At 42.7% G+C, this 24,337-nt stretch overlaps 4 protein-coding genes across 4 annotated transcripts in view; all 4 read right to left on the bottom strand.

The window, feature by feature from the left end:
- LOC120951499 (uncharacterized) overlaps positions 1–24,337 on the bottom strand; it is a 188,187-nt gene that overhangs the window by 75,501 nt on the left and 88,349 nt on the right. The gene's annotated exons all lie outside the window — the stretch shown is intronic.
- On the bottom strand, positions 1,614–3,676 carry LOC120948798 (uncharacterized). The gene is made up of 2 exons (XM_040365510.2): positions 3,199–3,676; positions 1,614–3,126 (listed from the first exon to the last, which is right to left on the bottom strand). The coding sequence occupies exons 1-2, from the start codon at positions 3,542–3,544 to the stop codon at positions 1,850–1,852; spliced, it is 1,623 nt and encodes a 540-aa protein (XP_040221444.2). The 5' UTR covers positions 3,545–3,676; the 3' UTR covers positions 1,614–1,849.
- Positions 5,331–7,855, bottom strand: LOC120948797 (uncharacterized). The gene is made up of 3 exons (XM_040365508.2): positions 7,767–7,855; positions 7,013–7,195; positions 5,331–6,928 (listed from the first exon to the last, which is right to left on the bottom strand). The coding sequence occupies exons 2-3, from the start codon at positions 7,142–7,144 to the stop codon at positions 5,423–5,425; spliced, it is 1,638 nt and encodes a 545-aa protein (XP_040221442.2). The 5' UTR covers positions 7,145–7,195; positions 7,767–7,855; the 3' UTR covers positions 5,331–5,422.
- On the bottom strand, positions 7,385–9,654 carry LOC120948799 (uncharacterized). Its single transcript, XM_040365511.2, has 2 exons — positions 9,438–9,654; positions 7,385–9,317 (listed from the first exon to the last, which is right to left on the bottom strand). Exons 1-2 carry the CDS (start codon positions 9,561–9,563, stop codon positions 7,827–7,829), a joined length of 1,617 nt encoding a protein of 538 aa, XP_040221445.2. The 5' UTR covers positions 9,564–9,654; the 3' UTR covers positions 7,385–7,826.

Here is a 24,337-nt window from a genome sequence, read left to right as displayed (position 1 = left end):
CTAGGCCTACAACAATGTCGGTGTCCATCTGAGGCACTCTGGATGTCCTCCTAAAAAGGATGTGGGTATGGGAAAGAATAAGGGTGTTGGAACCGATGCATCCTAATCCTGAAAGCGTGAAGGGTGCGTGTGGTAAACTTTATCCATCACCTGCCGTCTACACTGCGTGACGAAGTTTGCCCCATTGCACATCGTAAGTTGCATTTAGTTCACACCGAAACGAACACACAGATACATACACACATGACCTTTATCGGATTTGTATATTGCTCATCGCACGAGCAAACTACCCTTTCGGGCGGTCATCTTCACCGTGGCTGTACCGGTAAAAGTCCGGCAAAGTCGAGGCATTTTCTATAGTAAGGTAATTTTTCGCTTCACTTTTCGATAAATTCGATCTGCTGGCCGATAGGAACACGGTGAACGAGAAGGAGGATGTTCATCCCTCGCAGGTATATCCGGAGGGTGAGTGTTTGATGCCTGTCCGGCAGGAGGCAGCCAAAGCAGGAAAGGATTATAGGTTCTGTGCTGGCACGAGCATGGCACCTGTTTTCCAATTTTCAAAACTTTATTGTGGTGTGAAGAGATTTGAGGAAAAAGCCATACAAATAGAACATGAATATACAAAAGCAAGGAGGAGAAAAGTTCTTACCGGTTGTTCTCTTTTGCCTCAGACGGGAGCGGTCGCGTTCGAACAGCTCAGGACGAAGAGCTGAAACTGATCGATCGATTGATCGAACGAAACCTAATCAGACTAATTGAATGATTATTTGTGCACAGCCAGACACTGCAAGTCCGCTCCGAAATGCCTGCCACAGACTCGGCCGTCATCTTGCATCGTAGTTCGTAGCGGAGTGGATGAATGTTAGCATTCGCTCGTCGTGCAGAGTGTACTTTATGATGAAAATTTGTCGGTTCAGTTTAGGTGTGTACAGTGTACCTGTTTTGTGTACACTTTTTCCCCGTACAAGCTGCAGCTGGAAGTACTCTTCGATTGAACAACGGGGCGATGGTTCTCAATACGTTCCCAAGCTCGTTTTTTTTTTGGTATCTGTGCTATCATCGATCGATGGCTGAATAGGATGCTGTCGGTATTAGTGTAAAGCATTCTATGGATTGGCAAAAAGCTGTTTCGGTGTGCTTTGCAATTGGGTAAGTATGGATTATAGCGTTCATATTCGCTGTAGAATGTTATTCAATATGCTTCAAGTTTTTTTTAATCAATACATACATTTGTTTAACCTTAATAAATTTTATTTAAATTATTCGTTGATCATAGTCATTAGTTATTCACATTGAATAAAAAGTATATTAGGAACTTTCTCGTACAAGACTTTACACAAACTCTGTCAAATAGGTTAGGATAAATTATCTACTCAATAAAATACTAGATACTGAAATATGTCCTCTTTCACAAGTTTCATTCTGCATAGTTGCTTGGAATATTCTCCTTATTTAAAACCAGCTAAGAAAATTCCTTTTAAACAGATATTTTGGCTAAAATTTAAAACTGCATGTGCTGAATCGTGAGAAAAACCTTTCTCTAATCAATTGTCATCTCGAGTATCTTTTTCGGAAAATTGTTTTAAGTCTTTAACGTTTGCCTGTTAACATTCAGTTTGAAAATATTCTTTTACTAATAGCAATAATATCAAGGCCAGCTTAATTAGATATACCTGTCTGGTGACACATTGATTGGTTTGTCACCACTACGCGACTACGCGACTAAACAGGCATCGATTTTGTGTGCATTTTCCAGCAATAATAAACTAGCGTCATTTGAATAATTTTTTTCACGGAAATCATCAATTGATACAGTATTCAAATGTAACGTAATGAAGTAATAGCTTCACAGCTTTGCTCGTTGATTTGTCAACTCACGCAACGTGCGCCTCAAAATTTTACCACTCGCCGTCTTCGGGATCTCTTCTACGAAGCGTACACCACCACGAAGCCGTTTCTCATTTGAAACCCTTTCGTCAACATATTGAATAAGCTGTTCTTCAGTTACTGGTATACCCTCAGTCGGTACCACAAATGCAAGCGGCAGCTCACCCGCACGCTCGTCGGCTTTTCCAACGACGGCACAATCCTTGACGCCCGGGTTCGTTAGCAGCACGGCCTCCAGTTCGGCCGGTGGCACCTGAAACGCTTTGTATTTGATCAGCTCCTTCAGCCTATCGACGATGAAAAAGTCTCCATCGCTATCGTAGTACCCGATGTCGCCGGTGTGCAGCCAACCGTCCGCGTCGATAACACGCTCGGCTCCGATGTAGCCCTTCATGATTAAAGAACCCTTAAAGCACAGCTCACCCTGCTGGTTTGGACCGAGGGCGCGTCCCGTCTCAACGTCCACCACCTTACCCATTTGACCAGCACGCACCGTGCCAATGCTGCCCGGCTTAAGTGTGTCGCGATCGTAGAACGTGATCGCTTGCGTAGTCTCGCTCATCCCATAGCCCTGGCGGATGCGGATGCCCGGTAACCGCTCGTTGATCAGCTGCTCTACTTCCCGGCTCAGCGGGGCCGCTCCACAGGCGATTGTTTGCACCGATGTCAGATCATACTCGAGCACGGCCGGATGCTTCGCCAGAAAGACCACGATTGGGGGCACCATGTTCAGGAAGCTTGGACGGTACCGCTCGATACAGCGAAGGTAGGTCCGTGGCTCGAACCGGGGCAGATACACCACGGTGAGATTAGCACCTAGCCAGCTGAGCATGGAGATACCACCGGCTACATGGAACCAGGGTAGCACATCGAGACTGCAGTGCAGTGACAGTCCCTTGTCCAGTGCATCCCGCACGTTAGCCATCGTAGCCATAACGTTCCGGTGCGTGATGAGTACACCCTTCGGTAGGCCTGTCGTACCGGAAGACATGACGATGATTGCCACTTCCTCGGCTATCTCTACCGACATGGGCTGAATAGACGCGACTGTGAACCGTTTGCTTGATCGCTGTAAACAGTGCGCAAAGCTGGTGCCGCGTTCGAGTGCATCGTAGGAGATAACGTTTAACAGCGGCTGTTTGACCGTTTGACTCGCCTTCAGCAGCGATCCTCTCGCTAACGATGAAACAAACACAAGCTTCGGACGGGCAACATTTAGGGCATGCACCAGTTCACCTGCAGGATCGGAAAAGGATACAAACATCTTAGCATACCGTATCGATGAATTGAGTTTGGAGAGTGACTTACGTGTAGTGTAGTTGGGATTGAACAGTGCAACGGTCGCCCCAACCAGGAACAGGGCAATCACCGTGACCGGGTACTCGTACCGGTTCTCGGCCACAATTGCCACTACATCACCGCGTTGAATGTTGTGATCGTGCAAATAGGCAGCCAGTTGTAGGGCAATTTGCAGCACCTCTTGATACGAATACTCCCTACCCGTAACTCCATCGACAAGCGCAACGCTGTGTGGAGTTTTCTGCAAAACTTTGAGAAACAGTTGACCGAGTGAATGGGCACCTAGCGTAAGATCAGCCGGTGCTGGAGGGCCACGAACGATGAACGATTCATCGGCGGCTGCGGGTTGTTGCATGGTGGTGTACGGTTGGATTGATACTGCGCGTCGAGAAGCATTATGGAGATGTACAATGGCGCAGTTCTACCGTTATCTGTCCGGTATGTTGATAAAGAAGTGAGCAAGAGATGGTAATAGCCGGGAGAGTGTATGTAGATGATGCTTTCTCAACGCGTTTAGAAGTCTGGAGAAAAGGAAAGAAGCAGTGAGCGTGCTTGTTCAGGCTGAGAAGTGATTTTTGCTCTTTTATTAGTTATTAAAAAAGTAAATACAGAAATAACACCTATTGGAAAATTATCTTTGTCTGGGAATGAAAGCGGGTATGCACACAAAATAGATAGCTGCTATGAAGCTGATATTCGTTTACAAAAGTAGCTCGTCATTGCTGCAAGATAACCTCTTTCTGATGATAAATACTTTACAAATTACAGATAAGATGAGGAGCCTATGAAGCCTGTCTGTAAATGTTATTACCTCCGATTGGTACATTTTCAGTGGTTATAATCTCACCAAAACCAAATTACACTTCACAAACTTTGTGAAATTCTTGCTACGGCTTACCGCAGCCCGTATTTGCAACGGAGCATATTCTTCGCTGATCCACACGAATATTCGGAAACCAAAACACATTGTACGGTAGATTTAATTTCGTTGAAAGCTTCTCACAAAGGCTGAAGCGTTCGGTGTAGCTTACGATTTACGCCAGTGCGAGTGAGATAATTATTTACCGAGCTGTGGTGGATTTTGCAAAAAAAAAACTGACCCCTGTGTTGACATGGTCACAAATTATCTGTCATTGCCCGTAGTAGCCTCGTAGCTTTCAACTTCTGTTAGGTGAAAACTAACTGCGCTACAAATCCAGCTCAAAGCGATTTTGGTTGTGAGGGGTTTTTTTTGTTTGCCATTTTTATGTTACTTCTTATACTTTCCGGTTCCGGTATGGTCCCGGCCAGTCGACGATGCAGAGATGGCCGGATGTTTTACAGTTAATTAGTGAAATTGATTCTTTGATGGGACTGGTCTTACGAAGGGAAAAGCTAGATGCCACGGGAAATGTGTTTTTGTTGTTGTCGCTCTTGGAAATGTCCTCTAATAGAAATAACCACCAAATCCTCCGGCACGAGCTCTTCCTTTTGCTCTCAATCTCTAAGCTGCGGTGGTTCATCCCTCGAATCGGACGATTATGGCGATGCTAAAAAGAAGCTCAACAAAACACAACCGCGATGCGTTGAATGTGTCCATAGCATATTTTGTGTCAGTGTGCGCGCGTGTGTGTGTATTTCGGTTCCACGGGTGGGATTATTCAGAATATTCCGTGAATTCATTATCCCTTCAAAATTAAAATTCCTTTCCCGAATAATGTGGCAAGCTTTCGATGAACCGTTTCGGATTGGACCGCAAGAAATACAACAACAAAAAAAATCCTTGGGAGGAATTGACAAGTGGCTCACCCACCCTGGACGGAGAGGAATGAGCTAAAAGATACAAAAAAAAAAAAATGGAAAAGGACACTAGCGTGACGATTGGTTGGTGTAAAACAGCACTTAAACCTTTCCCATTCGTGTTTTATGGTGAATTAATTTCTTGGTTTTATTATCCCAGTTCTGGAAGTTGGAAGCGATTGCGTCAAGCGCCTTTCGGAAGCAGTGCAATAGCTCAAGCTTGGCGCTCCAAATGAAACTCAAATCGACCATGAAGGTGTTCATGGGATATTTAAAATGGTTCTGTGGAAACCACTGCTAATGGGTGACATTAAATTCGTTTAGCGGTGTCTAAACATTGGTGGTGGTTTAGCGGTGTTAAACATTGGAGGATGACGATTTCTATCATTTTTTTACTTTTTTAACATGTCATTTTAACAAAAATTAGCGAAACTATGTCTCTAGAATCCCGATATCATAGCTTAGCTTTTCGCTCGAACAATGCGTCTCGAAGCTGACGGCGCAAAATCTTACCACTGCCTGTTTTGGGTATTTCGTCCAGGAAAAAGACACCGCCTCGTAGCTGCTTTTGGGGAGACAGTTTCGACGCCACGTACCTTTCAATTTCGTTCGCGGTAACGCTTTCCCCTGCCTGTAGCACTACGAAAGCAGCCGGTAGTTCACCGGCCATCTCGTCCGGTACACCGACGACGGCACAGTCGCGTACTTGCCGGTGGCTAAGCAGTACATCCTCCAGCTCGGCCGGCGGCACTTGGAAGCCCTTGTACTTGATTAGATCCTTGATTCGGTCCACGATAAAAAAATCCTGCTCCTCATCATAATACCCAACGTCGCCGGTATGCAGCCAACCGTCGGCATCGATTATTTCCCCTGTGGCACGATCGTTGTGCAGGTAGCCCTTCATCACCAGCGGACCCTTGACGCAGATCTCGCCCGTCTGGTTCGGACCTAGCGCACAGCCCGTCTCCAGGTCCACCACCTTCACGTACGTCGTCTTGTGTACCTTCCCTACTGAACCGACCTTATCGTTCATGCGCGATATTACGCCGAGCGACGTTTCGCTCATACCGTACCCGGTGCGGACCGTTTGCACATTCGGTAGACGCGATTGGACGAGTTCCTCTATCTCTCGGCTTAACGGAGCGGCTCCGCAAAGCAGCGCATGCAGTGAGCTCAAATCATAGCCCTGCGTGAGCGGGCTTTTCGCCAGGAAGACAACGAGCGGCGGAACGAGGCTCGCCATCGTGATACGATGGTTCTGGATGGTGCGCAGAAATAGGTCCGGCTCGAAGCGGGGCAACACTACCATCGGCACCTTGTTCAGGCAGCTGTTGAGCGAAAGCATAAAGCCAAACACGTGGTAGAACGGCAGCAGGCCCAGCACGCGCACCGGTACGGGCAGCTCGGTGTAGCGCGGATCTTCCGCCTGGTACGCCATTACCGTCATCACGTTGTGGTGCGTCAGCTGGACCGCTTTCGGCAGGCCGGTCGTCCCCGAGGACATTACCATTACGGCGACTTGCTGCCTGAGCGGCACGGGCTGGGGCGTGAAGCTGTGCAAGCTTCCCGGTGGGCTGTTGTCGAAGAAATCTTCCAGCAGAGCAATTCCACGTGACGGACGTTGCTTGCCGAGTGAAACGAGCAGCTTCACAGAGGGAAGAACGTTACGTATCGCGACGATCTTCTGCAGTGGTTGCTGCGAGGCGAACAGAGCGATCGGTTTGGTGAGCTGTAAGACATGCTGCAGCTCCACCTCACTGTAGCCGTAGTTGATGGGTAGCACCGTTCCGCCCAGCATCAGCGTGGCGAACGTAATGATCGGGAACTGAACACTATTCTCGCTGCAGATGCCAACGACACTGTTACGCTTGATGCCGAGCCGATGGAAACGATTGGCCAGCTTGAGCGAATGGGCCAGTATCTGGTGGTACGTGAGCGTTGCTCCCGAGACACCATCGATCTATGGAAGGATCAGGGAAGGGCAAGAAGTGTTAAAAAGTGGAAGCAATGTATAAATAATATCTAAATGAGGCATATGATTTACCAGTGCCACTTCATCCCCATTGCGGTACAGTCGTTTTACGATCAGCTCGCCCACCGAATTGCACCCAGCCTCGATACTGTTGCGCAGATCACCACCGTACAGCACGAACCGCTCGGATGCTGCCTGTTCCATCGCGACTTATCAATTGCGTCTGAATGGCCTGCCTTGTGCGTTCATTGCCATCTGGGGGGATGGTTTTGTAACAGTGGCAAGATTAAATTGTTTGCACCGTGAGCGATACTTGTGGCTCTCTTCGTGTTTGTTTGTGCATGGTTATTCATGCTTTTCGTACCTTTTCGACGATTTTTGTGTGGAATGATTCGCAAGCCTTCATTATTGCTTACATCTGTGTTGTTATCAAATTAGCGTTCGTAATGTGTATGATAAGAAGATCAGCTCATTGTTTAGGGCTTGTATAAATTCATTTTTGATCAAGCAGCTGTTGAATGGCGAATTGATCTCTTGCGTATTTTATTAAGATTTAGTACACTTCGTCTAGCTTCTTACAATCTTAAGCTGGCATTTACGTACACGCAATTATCTTATTTTACTGAAGAAACACTAAAAAACTGTAAGCAAGAAATAGCCAAAAACTACGTCCAATGAACCAGCACTTGTGCATTATCAAATATCACCAACAGCCCCCTGGTACGTTGATGCTACCTTATCGTTGTCGTGATACAGCATGGCAAAACAATTGTTTATTTGCTGTTCGCACTACCTTCCCCTTCCCGTCACCCATTTATTGACTTACGTTTACGATTATGATCCACTTTTATCAGCATGACGCGTCAACTTTCGCTCTCTGCTTGATTTAAAGCTTTGCCTTCGGGAACAGCGCTACCAGCTCGCGGCGTAAAATCTTCCCGCTAGCCGTTTTGGGAATTTCGTGCACGAATCGCACGCCGCCGTGCAGCTGCTTCTGCTTGGACAACCGTTCCGCCACGTACTGCTGTACCTCGGGCTCGGTCAGTTTGGCGCCCGGCTGCAGCACCACAAACGCAACCGGCAGCTGACCTGCGGCAGCATCTGGCCGACCGACCACCGCACAGTCCTTGATGCCCGGATGCGTTAGCAGCACCGCCTCGACCTCGGCCGGCGGCACCTGGAAGCCCTTGTACTTGATCAGATCCTTGATGCGATCGACGATGTAAAAGTTTTCGTCCTCATCGAAGTAGCCCGTGTCGCCGGTGTGCAGCCATCCGTCCCGGTCGATCATGGCGCGCGTTTCGCGCTCATTGTGCAGGTAGCCCTTCATCACGAGCGGACCCTTCACGCAGATCTCGCCCGTTTGATGCGGACCGAGGGTGCGACCCGTCTTCACATCGACCACCTTCAGCCAGCTGAGCTTATTCACCTTGCCGACGCTGCCGTGCACGTCCGAGGCACGCGTGGTAACGCCGAGCGACGTTTCGCTCAACCCATACCCGACCAGTATCATCTGCAGGTGCGGCAGACGCTTCATCACGGCCAGCTCGAGCTCCTTGCTGAGCGGAGCTGCCCCGCAACCGATGAAGACCAGCGAGCTCAGATCGTACTTGTCGACTAGCGGGTGTTTTGCGAGAAACACCATCAGCGGCGGTGCCAGGGAGGCGATCGTCACGCGATACTTCTGTATCGTCGACAGGAACAGGGTTGGCTCGAAGCGGGGTAGCGATACGACCACCCGCTTGTTGATGAGCGAGTGCATTAGCACCATGTAGCCGTACACGTGAAAGAAGGGCAGCAGTCCGAGCGAGATCTGCTCGAACGGGATGACACTAGCATTCTCGCGCATGTACGCCAGCACGCACATGATGTTGTGGTGCGTTAGCTGGACCGCCTTTGGCAGGCCGGTCGTCCCGGAAGACAGCACCATCAGGCCGACCTGATCGGGCAGCTTGGCCGGCTGCGGCGTGAAGCTGATGTACTGTGCCCGATTGCGATCGAACAGCTCGCTGAACAGTGTCACCTTCGGGTGCGGCTTCTTGTCGCCGAACAGTACGGTCAGCTTGATAGACGGTACCGTGCGCAGGAGCGGCTGCAGGGTGGCCATTGCGAGCGGGGAGGCGAAGATAGCGCGCGGCTGGCTGTACTTCAGCACATGGGCCAGCTCGGTGGCGGTGTAGCCCGGATTAAGCAGGATCGGTATTGCTCGTAAATACGTAGCCGCAAACGACACGATGGGCAGTTCGATCCGATTCTCGCACATCACCGCCACCACCGTGTCCTTTTTGATGCCCAGCCGGTGGAACCGGTTTGCCAGCCGAACGGAGCGTTCCAACACATCGGCGTACGTAAACTTTTCGTCCGTTACGCCATCGATCTGCGTGAGTGGAGAAAACGAGTGAGAGAGAAAAATACAGAGACAAAGCGAGAGATCACTTAGAAATTACTGCTACACGTTCCACTCGCTGAACGCTGCGCCAATTATCGATGAACTTACGAACGCTACTCCATCCCCATTCTCCTTCAGACGCTTGATGATCAGCTCGCCCAGCGAATGACAGCCGGCCTCGATCGGTTCCTCCAATGATCCCCCGTAGAACACATACTTCTCGTCGTTGCTCATACTGCCAATTGCAACTGCGCTTGTTCACGGTTCACACAATACTACCGTCGTTGCTGTACGCGTGCACGGCACTTGCTGTTTTCTGTCTGATAACAAACACGACCCTTACGAACGCTGGTGTGTGCGTCTAGCGGCCTCCGTTGCAGTAGTGGTGTGTATTTTTAACACACTGATTCATGGGCATTCAACCGTGAATGCTAGGGGCGCGTTCATAAACGAAGTAACGCATCTTTAACACTGCATAGTGGACGCATATTACACGAATTCTGTTTGACGCGACCGTTTCTGAGGACGAGCGAACACCATAATAATTCTAAGTGCGGTTGAGTTGTGTAATTAGGAATTGTATTTAATTGCAGTAGATTATCTTCACTCATCATTGGATTGCTCTATCAATAAATTATGTACTGTTTTTCGTTGTACCGTTTTGATACAAAAGTAGTGAAATAAATCTTATTTTACTGAAATTTTTAAAATATATATATTTTTTAGCGAAGTTGAGAAACATACTAAATCAATTTCTTTTTATCAATATTATTGGGTGTCTGAAAATCTTTTTCTTCTTCAAATTATTCGTATATTAAATTATTTTGACATAAAAAGCGATGTTTGGAAACTCAATCTTATCAATCTTATAAAATACGTAACATGCGAATGGACTGTACCTGAAAAAAGTGGTTTTAGCAGAGAATACACATTTTAATATATTTTCCAGTCATTTGGGAATTCAATTTCAACTGAGCGAAGAGAAATGTAGACCCTGATAATTAATACCTAGAATACCTCGAGGGACATAATTATCATACGATAATTTTACATTGATAGTAAGTTTGTAGCCTTTGCAACAAAATGGTAGATACCATAAACATAGTTCTGTCTTGTATATTCCTCGTATTCGTCATTACTCAGGAGCTTGGGTATAGATGCACTAACTACTTGCTACGATATGCATTGAATTTAGGCTACTATAGTTTGGTAGTGTGTTTTCAACTTGAATACGTATTTTATTTAGATATTGAAACTTCATAGACGCATTGTGACAGGAAATCGTGCACACTATGAACTACACCAGCGGTTGGCAAACTTTACGACTGAAAGAGCCAAATTCTACTATAATGTTCCTAGAGTTTCACGTGAAGAGTCAAATTATCAAACCAAGAGCAAAAATGTGTTGATGATCTATGAAATATATGAGCTGTTAAGAGGTGCCATCTCGATATCAAAAAGCCGCACTTTGCCGATCACAGGACTACACACAAAGCGTACAATGAAGTTGGCGAAGGCTAGCTCGATACGATAGTTGGTGATATTATTAGGATGCTGGACTAAAGCTCTATCAAGAAGGTGTTCGATAGCGGCTCCCAGTTAGGCATAGCGAGCACGATGGGTGGATCATGGTGTCGGGTGTCTACATGGATGGGAGGCTGCATCCATAGATCGAGCATCCTAGAGAATGATTGTTATTCAAGCCATGTCGTGAACAGGCTATCAAGATAGAGAGAGACTTCTAAGGACTAGTTCGTAGACTTATATTTCTGGTTTTGGTAGTTTTGGTAGTTCTGGCTAGGGTATTTTGATTGAATACAATAAAGTACATAATGTAATCAATAGTTTTGAAAGAGTATTTTAAACTATTCTTTAATAGTTTTAATAGACTTGTACCACTTTGCAGAGTAAAAGATTAAAAGTTCACAAACAAACACGCATAGTGCAGCCACCCACAGAAGGATAATGCCGATGAATACTGGTTCCAGCGCACTGCTTCGGACAGTTTGTTGGGAGATATTTGTATTTTGTACCATATACACCATCCATTTCCTATCCTGCTTTGCTATAATTGTTTCTCTCCAAAATTGTTGTAATCCAGCCTCAAATACAGATCGCCGATATTTACTAAAGTCATGCTGCAAAAGACATTTGTCACGAAAGTAGAAAAATGGCATTCTTTCAAGTACTGTTTCTTCAAGTGGAACGTAACGTGGTTTTGCACTTATAGGATCGATATTCGAAACATCTTTCATCAGTACACGCAAATCAGTTTGACTAACCAAAACAGCTACATCAGTTATTGGAGTAGATCCATTGTCCGTTACGAGCAACAATTCCCCAAATAGCTCGCGAAATGGTTTTGGGTTGCACAATTTCTCATTTATAATCACTGGACATTTTCTTTGGCGAAGATCATCAATTGTCTTCGGGTCCGGTTCGGTAGGCACATCGATCATACATGAGATGAGATTGGTTTCGTAAGCGCTTTTGAGTTGAAAAAACAGTATGATCAGTGAGATAGCGAATAGCTTTTCGAACCGTCCCGTCATTTGTAGGCTTCGTTTCTCTATGCCAGTAAGAGCCAGTAGCACCAAATCGTTACAGATGAGGCGGGGTGCAAGGCGACATAAAAGATGAACGGCAACGCAGATGCCTAGGAGCAGCATCCACACGGCAGAGTGAAAGGGCTTAAGCAGGATTTCCGCGAAAGTCAGCGGCTTTCCTTTGGGAGCAAAAATCCGTACCTTGTCCATTTCGATGGCATCCACCAACTGCATAGAATGATTAAAAATAATTAAACGATTAACGAGAACCAAGGGATCAGCTTGCACGAGGCATTGCACAAAGGATTGATTTCCGTCACAGATTACTTTAGCAAATACTGTTGCTATTCCAAGTCGCTCGAAGAATAATCTGAACAGATGAATATCTTCACCGTCAAGGTCTTCACCAGCAGAATGAGTGAAAATATTCTCGGCGTAGCTTAATGTTACAGTTTCCACTTTAATTTCTTTTAATCGGTTGTAGAGTAGAGCCAATGGATGAGGAAAGCCAACATGCACCGTTGTTCTTGTGGGAGCGTAGTTGAATGTGAAAATGTTATCTCGATTAAAGGAAACCATAATCAAGTTTACTATGCTATACAAATGAAAATTTTCGGCAACGCTATTAATGAAATGCTCATTAGTCATTTTAAAAAGAATTACAACAAAGGTCTTGTACGGGACTGCATCTAGCCACGTGCGTAAATGTGTAAGGTCCACATCCTCGTCCAAAGCATCTGCGAAGATGATAACCACGTCCGGAAAGGAATAGGACGGGCTGTACGATGTGTGTAGATCAACTTGAAGCAGCACTGTATCTTCGTCTTTGGAGAGCTCTTGCGCCATCGCGTTGTGTAATAAAGCAGGAATATGTTGATCACTGAACTGAAGCAACCAGCAAACGAAGGTACCAAAGTGTTGATCGTTGATGAAACGCGTTAGATTTGTCACATACTGGATGGCTTCGTTTGAACGCTTCACTGACGCGGCTTGTACATACGAGACAGCTACGATAAATAGAACCGTTCTTGTACGAAGGTACATGTTAAACCAGCACTGTGTGTTGTTTTCTATTAGAGTATAGAGTGGACGGCATTGTAGCGCTGTGTAGCTTTATAATGATTTATTTCCTTTGCATTATATATAAGATACCGGAGCAACTTTGAGCACAGAAATTAATATCACTTTCGTAATGTGTCATATTTCTTTTGCTCGGTTAAACAGACAGAAGCTAGAGCAATGTGGAGCCATATTTAATTGTGAAATGATTGGTACATTAAACTGGTTGGTCAGAAAGGAATTGAAATAATTACTTTCAACAATTCATTGATTAAAAAAACTGATGAGTGGATGTGGTATACGGTGGTATTTCGTAATTTTCAATGGCTTAGAAAATCTATGGTTATATATAATTTTATACAACTGTGGTTTTTTGTTTTGAAGAACAGTTTTTTTGCGTTTACGCAAAAAAGAGAATTTTCAATCAACCCAATCGAATTTATTAACGTTTGATTTCGGTGCATACTTCGCATACGTTTGCTGTTGATCTACCAAAAATACTGATGACATCCACCGGCGTTAAAAAATTTAATAGACCAGTAGACATTAGTGCCGTAGTTCATAAGTCGCCTTTCATACGCTTGGAGGGAGCCGCTTCTAATATGGAGAACAGTCATGAAGAACCTCGTATAGCTAAGCTTAGATAATTGAGAGGCATGTTACCGATCTGTACATTGAGGACGTATGGAATATGAGTAAAGGATGGTGAGCCTTTGTTAACCTTCTAGAGGCTTCGGCTCCACTGCCATATCAGCGACGTATTGCTACACTACTGCGAACATTACAAAGCAAGCAGCAAGAGTTGGAATGAGGATCAATGCGACGAAGTACCTGCTGGCCGGAGGTGCAATTCGACTGGGAGGCAGTGTATGAAATGACTAAGACAATCTCCTGGTAGTAAAGGAGCTCTGCTATCTTGGGACGGTCCACCAAAGTGACTCGCATGGGATGGCTTGAAAATAAGTGGAGAATTTCAGAGCGTTAAGTTGAAAATCTTTCTAAAATTCAAATATTTGAAATTGACTTTATAGTTGTTCCATTGTTAGAAGTAAGTTCTTCATATTACGTAACGCAAACAATATAAATATATTTGTTTAATTTCAATAGTTTTTTGTGTGTACTAATACATTGTATGTATATCTATTGAGGAAATGTAGCTTTTCATTTTATATGTGACCCTTATCTATGCTATAATATATGTGATAAATTATTTTAAAGATTTTTGAATTTTTTGAATTGCTTGCACCATTTCCATGAGTAAAAAATGATATTTTCATTAAGAAACACGACAAGTGCAGCGACCCACAGAAGGATGATGCCGATAAATATAGGTTTGAGTGTATTACCCCTCACAGTTTGCTGAGAAACACTCTTTAATTTAGCAATGACTGTATTAAATCTCCTATCCTTGAGTGTTATTATTGTTTTTCTCCAATGTTGTTGCAATCCAGCTTCAAATACATACCTTCGATATGTACTGAATTCGTATTGAAAAGGACATTTTTTATGAAAGTAGAAGAATGGCATTGTTTCACCCAAAATTTCTTCAAGCGGGACGTAAAGTTGCTTTCCAGTTCTAGGATCGACGTTAGAAATATCCTTCGCCATTATTCGCATGGCAATGTCATTGATCAATAAGGCGTCCTCCTTTAGCAATGTTGTTACATTTTCAGTTACTCGTAGTAACCCAGCTAACTGTTGTTGAAACTGGTTCGGGTTAAAAAATCTACTGTCGACAATCACCTTTAAGTCTCTTTGCCGAAGCTCATCAATTGTCTTCGGGTCTGGTTCGGTAGGTACATCGATCATATATGATACGAGCTTGGTTTCGTAAGCGCTTTTGAGTTGAAAAAACAGTATGATCAGTGAGATAGCGAATAGCTTTTCGAACCGTCCCGTCGTTTGTAGGCTTCGTTTTTCTATGCCAGTGAGAGCCAATAGCACCAAATCGTTACAGATGAGACGGGGTGCAAGACGACATAAAAGATGAACGGCTACACAGATGCCTAGGAGCAGCATCCACACGGCAGAGTGAAAGGGCTTAAGCAGCATTTCCGCGAAAGTCAGTGGCTTTCCTTTGGGAGCAAAAATCCGTACCTTGTCCATTTCGATGGCATCGATGAGCTGGGAAGAAAGCTTACGAATGTAAATACGATTTACAAAAATATAATTATTCGATTCCTGCAGACATTCAATTAAATAATGTTTTCCGTCACAAATGAGTTCGTCAAATGCTAAGTTAATTCCAAGCATTTGGAAGAAAAGCTTAAACAGGAGCATATCTTCTCCTTCAAATCCATCGTCATACGTATAGGTAAAACTGCTTTGAACGTAAGTTATTTTTAAAGTTTCAGTTTTAAATTCTCTCAATCGGTTGTAGAGTAGAACCGATGGATGAGGAAAGCCAACATGCACCGTTGTTCTTGTGGGAGCGTAGTTGAATGTGAAAATGTTATTACGATTAAAGGCAACCATAATCAAGTTTACTATGCCGTACGATAGAAAATTTTCGGCAACGCTATCAATTAGCATGCGATTGGACATTTTAAAATGAATTACAACAAAGGTCTTGTACGGTACTGCATCTAGCCACGTGCGTAAATGTGTAGGGTCCACATCCTCGTCCAAAGCATCTGCGAAGATGATAACCACGTTCGGAAAGGAATAGGACGGGCTGTACGATGTGTGTAGATCAACTTGAAGCAGCACTGTATCTTCGTGTTTGGAGAGCTCTTGTGCCATCGCGTTGTGTAATAAAGCAGGAATATGTTGATCACTGAACTGAAGCAACCAGCAAACGAAGGTACCAAAGTGTTGATCGTTGATGAAACGCGTTAGATTTGTCACATACTGGATGGCTTCGTTTGAACGCTTCACTGACGCAGCGTGTAAATACGAGACAGCTACGATAAATAGAACCGTTCTTGTACGAAGGTACATGTTAAACTGACAAAATATGATTTTGTAGAATTTTTTTTCTTTGCTAAAGTGAAGTGTTGTAGCTTATCGTTTGCTCTTAGTAATACAAGATGACTGATGAAAATAGCAGAGAATAAATACCAGTGTACTTCGTTGTCCTTGGATTGTCCATGGATATGTCCTTGGGTTTTAATTGCATTTGCTTCATTGTTTGTAATCGAAGAAAAGGTTCCTCGATTGAATCTTTAGGCCATTAAAATAATTAAAACTCAACAGTTAAGTCTCGCCAATCGATGATTTTTCCAAGATGCATTGTTGCTTTGTCATTTTTTATTCACGGACCTTCATTGGTTTGGCTAATATTGTTTCGTAACTAAATAACACAACAAATTTTCGCGTTAATTATTGGCAACACTTGTACTTTTGTCAACTTGAAACTGGGTCTTAGTCTGAGAGAATAAAAAAAAAACGATTACAATGTTGCAAAACGTTATTGGCGTTTTTTTTTTTAAATCTGCAAATACGCAAAAATCTTAGGGCCTGCGTGATTGTTACGCATTTCTTTCAAAAGTGGGACATTTTTTAGAAATAGAGCTTAGAAATAGATCATCGTAGTGATCTTGTGTGAACTGTGATGAGTAAACTGTGAAGCGTTCAAGTTCCAGATGATCCGTGCTTCTCATACGAAGGACCTACTATCCTGCTATGGGTAATAAATGTGCCACGGATTACCAACCCGACTATTGGTACAGGCAGACATCGACGGACAACGGTTTGAAGTCCCCCTTAGAGAGAATTGACTGTATCACCAATGTTAATTAAAAAGCAATATTTTAAACGATTTGTTAACGATTGATTGATAACTTTTGCTGCATCAAGGATAAACCATAGATTGGTATATACAATGTTTTACTACTTACTGCTAGAAAACATTGATCCTGATTATATAAAATGATTAGGCATCATTCCCAGTGAGAATACAATTAAAATATGTTGTGATGTATGAAATGAAATGCAAAATTGCTCCATTTCTATACTTTACACTTGTAAAACGGTTTGATACAATGCAGCAGATAATTGCACAACTTAAAAAAACGGGAGCCTCAAGCTCTAAGTATTTCGATTTCAGTATACTACGAGAGCACAACACAAAATGTTGCGCTGTGTAACTGTGTTTAAACTGGTCTTTTCGCTTACACTGTTTGGTGATGGTATAGCTAGCCGACAAAAAGATGTCGTATGGTATGTTAGTCGCCTCGCGCAGGATCTGCGCAAAGAAACAGCAGCTGATGGTGTGTTGAATTGCTGGATGCTACAATTTTCCCCTGATACAAAATATTCTACCTTACAAAGTGATTTGGCACAGCGTCTTAACACGCAGCACATCAGCTTGATGCAAGCAAATCAGCAAGGCAAATACGAGTTCACCATGCAGGATCCCAACATAGCGGTCATTATATTGGGAAGTAAAACATTAACTATGGATGATAATAATATGTCCCAGTGGATTGAAAACATTCACATTGAATGTAAGACGATTGTGCTGTTCGAACTAACGTCAAACGTAAACAAGTTTCAGCGCAATGCATACTATCTCACAGCGCTAGGATTGCTTAACGTGGCACTGATCGCTCTGAACAAAAATTACGTATACACGTTTTACTTAAATCCATTGCGGGTTCGAGGACACGCTGGCTTCCCCGGCTACAATGTGTTATTCTACGATCGACTGAAAACCTTACAAATAACAAAATTGAGAGCAATGTATAGAAATGATATATATACCGTCGGTGCATGTGAAAATATAGTAGGAGAGGACATTGCATTACTACAGCTGTTTGCCAAAACTGTCAACCTGGAGTTGCATTTGACGAAATTGCAGTGCAACGACAACGAATCGATCAGCCATTGTAGTTCAAAATTATACAATTTGGATGTTTTATGGAATCGTAATTTTTTCCACCGGTACAACAAGTTCAGTGTCAGCTGTATGGAGATGGAACAAATTGCTATTGCTACCCCGGCGGGACGATTGTTAACCATTTGGGAAATTATGTTGAAACCCTTCCAGCATTCCGTATGGTGGTTAATTCTTGCGTTGTGTCTCGGTTTTCTGCTCATGGAACAGCTTGCACCGAAAATGTTCACCAACAGTCTGGTAGGTCTGGCACTGTTTGGGTTTGAAAAGCGTCAGCTTCGTTTCACACGACCATCCGAAAAGGTGGTGGCAATTGCGTTAATTGTAATGTTTTTCCTGTTGAAATGTGGCTACGAGACGAAACTCATATCTTACATCACGCAAACTCCTCGAGAACCAGGTGCGCTGACGATACAAGATTTGCGCAATCGCAACATTACCGTGTATCACAGAAACTTTGATACCAAACCCATGGACAAACTGCATGGAATGTTAGGGAAGTACGAAAGTAACATTATGCTGTTTGATGGTTTAACTGTTTTGGAGAATCGAGTTGGATTACAGATTAACACCATGCATAATGAGGCGACTCGTGATGCTGAGCATTCGTACAAAATACTTCCGGAGAATGTATTAGAAATGCTACCGTTCTACACTTTTCATCCCAAAACGCTTATTCGACGGCCATTTCAAACATTTCAATACCGAGTGTTTGAAGCTGGTTTACCATCTTACTGGCGGCAAGCAAATTTCAAATGTCCTAAATTATACAAAAGTATAACTCAGATCAATGACCAGCAAACAGAACATTTGATACATGTGGATAATTTAAAACCACTCGTATTGTTTTTTTGTTTGCTGTGGGCGATAGCAATAGTAGTATTTGTGGTGGAGGTGATCATAGTGAGATGTTTTGCGTGTTGTCGTTGAAAATCGAATGCACATAGGTTTAGTTTGAAAGAAAATCTTACGAATGCTTACGATGCTGATGGTTCATGTAGCAAGCTTTGCTTTGTCTGCTTTTGATATAAGCACGATATGTATTCGTTTTCAAATGTTAAAATAAAGATTTGTTGTACATTACATATATTATTGTTTTTCTTTCCTTTAAAAACCATTCAAAAATGTTCAACACTTCAAACATATAACATAAATAACAAATAACAAACTGGCGGCAAGATCCGGATGACAATTTCAGCACGGAAAATCGGGTTGACATTTGATGCAAGTCGCTTTCCGTTCCGCTTTTCAGACGAAAGCGATCTCACTATGAGCAGCGTGCTGTGAGAAAAAAGGAAGGGGAAAATCAGTGCAATCATCGTCATGGTAGTCATGGCGAAAAAAAGGTATTCCCCTCTTTTACTTTTTTCCACCCGTTAACATCCCTCCTAGTACACTCTGACTCTTCCTTTCTACTCAGTTCATCTGTTTACTTGTTGTACTGCCGTGGTTGGATTTGATCCGCAGTACATCAAGTCAGAACATCTCAATTAAACATGTAAACCATTGAAGGCTTCGAAATTTGGGTCATTGAAAAGGCACTAGTAGACGCATCGAACCTTGAAGCAGAAATAGATCCACGCACAAGTGAAAATATTGACGATGATATCGTGTTGCCTTTGATGATTGCATGGTGTTCAAGAAACATCAATGGATGATGAAGAGCAAACGATGGAGAGTGCAAGTAATGAATTTTGTTTTTGTGAATTGTGGAAACTAAATTTGATTCTTTTTGAATGGAAGCTGCTGATTTAGGATCCAAGCTAGACAAAGAAAAAGGATTTGAGGAAAAGAATTGAAAACAGAATGTATAAATCCTCCAAGTGCAAATAATGACTGACTGGCAATTACAATGTGACTAGCAGTGGAAAAGGAGTGTACGCTCTCTAAGCAGGGATGAATTTGCAAATGACGGAGGATGTAAGAACACTGCAAAACAGCACATGTTATGTACATGTGGCCAGCCGGCTCTGTCAATCAATTTACACTACAAACCATTAAAAGCACGTGATTTTATTCAGCTTTTTTAGGGTTTGCCGCGTGTAATTTTCAAGCTTATAAGGCAGGCTTTTAGGCTTTAGGCCTTTCTGTGATTCAAAGGAATGTTTAAGAAATGTTGTTGCAGGTCAAAACTACAAAATACATCACGAATCAATACAATTATACTATTTTTTAAGTAATTGATTAGATGTGTATTTCTCTCAGTTTTAATGTGTTCCATCGTATTCAGTTGTTTAAGTGTCGAACATTTGTGTCGGCCAGGGGCCCCAAAAATTGCACCTACGCCCTGCTCACAAGTAAAATTGCTACTCAATCTCTGGTTAGGACATTTGATACAAGCTTCAATTAAGCCTCTAATTTCGTGTGATCGCTTAGGGCCTCCACTCGTCTTAATCCGCCACTGCTAACAATCACCCACAATCCAAAAGATGGCCTTTTGTGGACGATTATTTACGTTCTAAATTCGACTCGATGCGGTATTTCTGGGTGTTAGGTAGGTTCTAGGCTCTCTAGGTATTTTCAATCCATGTAATATTCCTCTTGATTTTCAACGTTAACGGTTAATGGTCATCGCACAACTGGGTATCTTCTTCACCGTTAAACGCTGCTTCATGTTTTGTTGATGCCTGTGACGGAGAAAGAATCACCCTCTGCAAATTAAAAACGTTTTCTAACATGGACAACAGCACTTTGTAGGGTATTTAACACTTACCTAGAGGCTGTAAATCAACTATTAGTAAGGGAAGATGTTCATCATCTTCCCATGTTTGCCCTCACGTTTTCTTCAAAGCATCGTGTGTCCGATACAACATTTCACTATATTTTAACTGATTTGGGATATTTGATATGCGCTTTCAACAAAAGAATCGAGAAATGTAGACCGCGGTCAATTATTGCACGTTTTACAAATGTAAACAATTCGTAGATGATCCAATGTTCTCCTCAAACCACAATACAATGGCGGCTCGATGTGGGGAAGAAATTTTTACTCAATCCAAAATCCGACCTCATCATGATTTCATCATGTGAGCGGCTGTTGCTTGATCATCTCATTAGAGCAATCATCGGCGATAGATTTGCTCACCATACAAACAAAATCATCTCGCCTCAGCGAGGGGAAAAAACAAGCTTGCTCAGTACGCAGGAGGAAACGATGATAGCCTCTCAGTATGAGTTGAAGCAGCTGTCATTGAGCTCGCCATAGTGAGAGCAGGCTGGATTGTCATTTGGGTAACAAAAAACGTAAACAGATGTCTTTTGCATCAAAAGTAGAAAAAGTGGTAAAGTACGTGCCACCCAATGTTGGGTGGCACGTACGGTGTGTATAGATCAAGTTGAAAATGAACTGCATTTTCTTCTTTGAATAGCTTTTGTGCCATCGAGTTGCCAATTAAACTAGGAATAGGTTGCTCACTGAATTGAAGCAGCCGTCAAATGATGGTTTCGTTCATCATTGTAATATATAACAATAATATCATTGAATGGCTTAGATGTTTTTGTCATCGTTGAATTTACATGGATTACCTCTATTTTTATTTCAATTTATTAAAACTGCTTCAATTTGGAGCGAAAATAAATCATTGTAATGCATGAAGCGTAATGAGCATATATTTTAATTGAGTAGTAACGCATTGCTTACAGCATGCCCATCAAAGTAATCTAATACTTATACACTTCGATCGATGCGATAAAATAATTTAATTTTTTTATATGCAAGAGATTTAGTATTGGAATATGTATTAGAGGGTATGAGTGGAAATAGAAAAGTGTAAAAAGTTGTCAAGTGCACCTTGACTGTTGTGACCTTCCAACACCGTCACCATTTCTGTCGACATAAATCTAATTGATGCAAAAACGGAAACGGAGGAGCAAAGAGGCCCGATCTTGGGTTCAAACAATGATTTATCAAAAAGATTGAAATTATGGTATAGTCCTATCCTGACCGTCCAAAAACCAAGATCAGTGGTACACCATCAGGTCCACCAAGATCAGTGGTGAATTTATTTATTTGTCGATGTTTAGTTTTCCTGCTGTGAAAGTGTTATTTCCTTTAAGATTGCGGTTTTGATGATTTTATTAAAGTGCGTTTGTATTTTTATTCATTCATTTTGAAACATTTTTTATTCCACATTTTTAGCTGAGTCTAGGCTTGTCTGTACCATCAACGGCCTTGGCTATCAGTGACTCATTATCCATAGCATGTTATTAAGTCGTTCAATTTGACGACGGTACCATGCAACTAGCAAGCGTTGAGCATGATTCTTTAGCCAAAAAACACAAATTTCACAAATGAACACAAACAGTGCGGCTCCCCACTGTACAAGAAACAACTTAAATATAGGGTCCATATTATCAATATTTAAAATGTGACGATCACGATCAATTGTTTGGTGGTAGAGCATATCTCGTTTGCGTTTGAAATACATGATTAGTTCATGTTTCCACTGTTGCTGCAAACCTGCCTCAAATGCCAACCGTCGGAATCTGGCAAACCGTTGTGCAAAGATCGATTTCTTGCGAAAATAGTAGAACGCTACACTTTGCCATAGAGTTTGCTTCAGAATGACGTGTCGAGGTCGTCCTGGATCAGTTATGTCAACGTTTGTAACGTCCATTGAAAGAAGCTCCAGTGAAAATAAGTTGCACAAGAAGGCTGTGTTTTCTTGATCGACATAATGAATTCCACTATTGAGTACAATGCCTTCAAGATTCATATCGAAATGCTTTAAGTTAAGTATGTTCGCGTCGTAAAGTACCTTCATGTTTTGCTTTCGTACATCCTGGATTGTTTGCGGAATTGGTTTGGTTGGTCGGTTAATCAAGCTGGAGATGACGATCGTTTCGTAAGCGCATTGGAGTTGAAAGAATAATACAATGATCGCTAAGGTGCATAGCTTTTCACAGCGTTCCGTCAATCGCAGGGTATGCTTTTCCCAACCGAAAACTGCAAGCAGAATAATATTATTCTGGAAAAGTGTTGGTGCGAAATGATGTACTACGTAATAAACCAGGTACAAAATGCCTATCAGTAGCCAGACGTTTGCATCGAAAGGTAGTATGAAGATTTCCACAATCGAAAGTGGGCGACCGTTGGGAATGAAGAGCCCGAACCGCTGCATTTCGATTGAATCGATCAGTTGATCGTTGAGCTGGTGTGCGAAATATTGATTTATAAATATATCAGTGTTATTTTGTAAATCCAAACATTTGCTAAACGATACCGATGCATTACATGACGCTGGTTGGGTTTTAAAGCGAATTCCAAGCGTTTGGAAAAACAAGGCGAACAGCTTATTATCCACGCGAGCCATCATATCAGCCAATGGATAGGCGTATGCATCTTGAAAATAAGCTCCAGATATTTCGTTAAGCTGTAGAAGACCCAATCGATCATACAAGACGATGTGGGGTGCAGGAAATCCCATCGTGCTATATGTTTGTAAGGGCATATAGTGAAAGGAATAGACGACATCTTCGTTTACCGCAATCATGATAAAGTTTACCACTGCGTAACCGGCAAAAGCCGCTGCTGTTTGAGGCACTAATTTAACAGATGTTTGTTTAAATGTTAATATCACAAAACATTCAACAGGTATGGCTTCCAACCAGTTTATAAGATGTTCATCATTCAGCTTCTGATTCAATGCGCCAGCGAAAATAGTTACCACGTTGGGCGATGGGTACGTTGCGTCGTAATTCTTGGTGTAATCGGCTTGTAAGGTTGTCACTTGCTCACCAACAGACAGCTCTTTGGATAGATCACCGTAAAGCTGTTCGGATGAAGATTCTATGCTGAACAGAAGCAACCAACAGATAAATGTCCCGGTGCGGCGTGCAGCGAGAGTGTGAGTAACATTTGCAACGAACTTTACAACTTCCCTGTCTCTGTAGTCAGCAAATACTTGATGGTACAGCAGGATACAAAACAGCGGTAGTAGTTTCATTTTGAAGTACTTATGCAGTATGAAAATATATTGTACGATATATGGGGTTAAATACGTACTTAATAACAATTGATATTGATTTTTATGAGCAATAATAATGGAAACGGGAGAAAATTGAGCAGCACGGATAAAAATCTTGAAATGTATCCATTACTAAAATGATCGGCCAGGGCATGAACTCCGTTCGTCGAAATCCGTTCGGCTCCCACTACAGAATGAGCGTACAGCACATAAATCCGCGCCGCAAAACTTCGCGGATTTCGTCCCATACAAACGGGATCGAAAGGATTTCTCATTGAAAAATGAGTGACGTCACTCACTTATGAATGCAAATGAGTGGAGATTGGGCGGCGAACGGGTTTCGGCGAACGGAGTTCATGCTCTGGCCGGATATGAGCATTATTGTGACATGACCGTTAATAGTATCGTTTAGTTTTTAATTTATCTTTGAAGTATCTGAACTTTGATAAAAAGCTGATTGTTGCAAAATAGCAATTATTTTTCAGAGTTAATCATTATGTTGCATTTAACCAAAGCAATGTAGAATATTTTAAAATAATTTAAATTATATTGTGTGTATGACCATTATGTTTTATTATCAAGTGATTCCTTATTTTACTT

This window comes from Anopheles coluzzii, chromosome 2, assembly GCF_943734685.1.
Source record: "Anopheles coluzzii chromosome 2, AcolN3, whole genome shotgun sequence".
Lineage (NCBI taxonomy): Eukaryota > Metazoa > Arthropoda > Insecta > Diptera > Culicidae > Anopheles > Anopheles coluzzii.
This window is presented reverse-complemented; position numbering and strand designations above follow the sequence as displayed.

Coding starts and splice junctions, on each gene's coding strand:
- LOC120948798 (XM_040365510.2), bottom strand. CDS start 3,544: ATGCAACAACCCGCAGCCGCCGATGAATCGTTCATCGTTCGTGGCCCT. Junction 3,127..3,198: donor CAATCCCAACTACACTACAC/GTAAGTCACTCT, acceptor CCGATCCTGCAG/GTGAACTGGTGCATGCCCTA.
- LOC120948797 (XM_040365508.2), bottom strand. CDS start 7,144: ATGGAACAGGCAGCATCCGAGCGGTTCGTGCTGTACGGTGGTGATCTG. Junction 6,929..7,012: donor ATGGGGATGAAGTGGCACTG/GTAAATCATATG, acceptor ATCCTTCCATAG/ATCGATGGTGTCTCGGGAGC.
- LOC120948799 (XM_040365511.2), bottom strand. CDS start 9,563: ATGAGCAACGACGAGAAGTATGTGTTCTACGGGGGATCATTGGAGGAA. Junction 9,318..9,437: donor ATGGGGATGGAGTAGCGTTC/GTAAGTTCATCG, acceptor CCACTCACGCAG/ATCGATGGCGTAACGGACGA.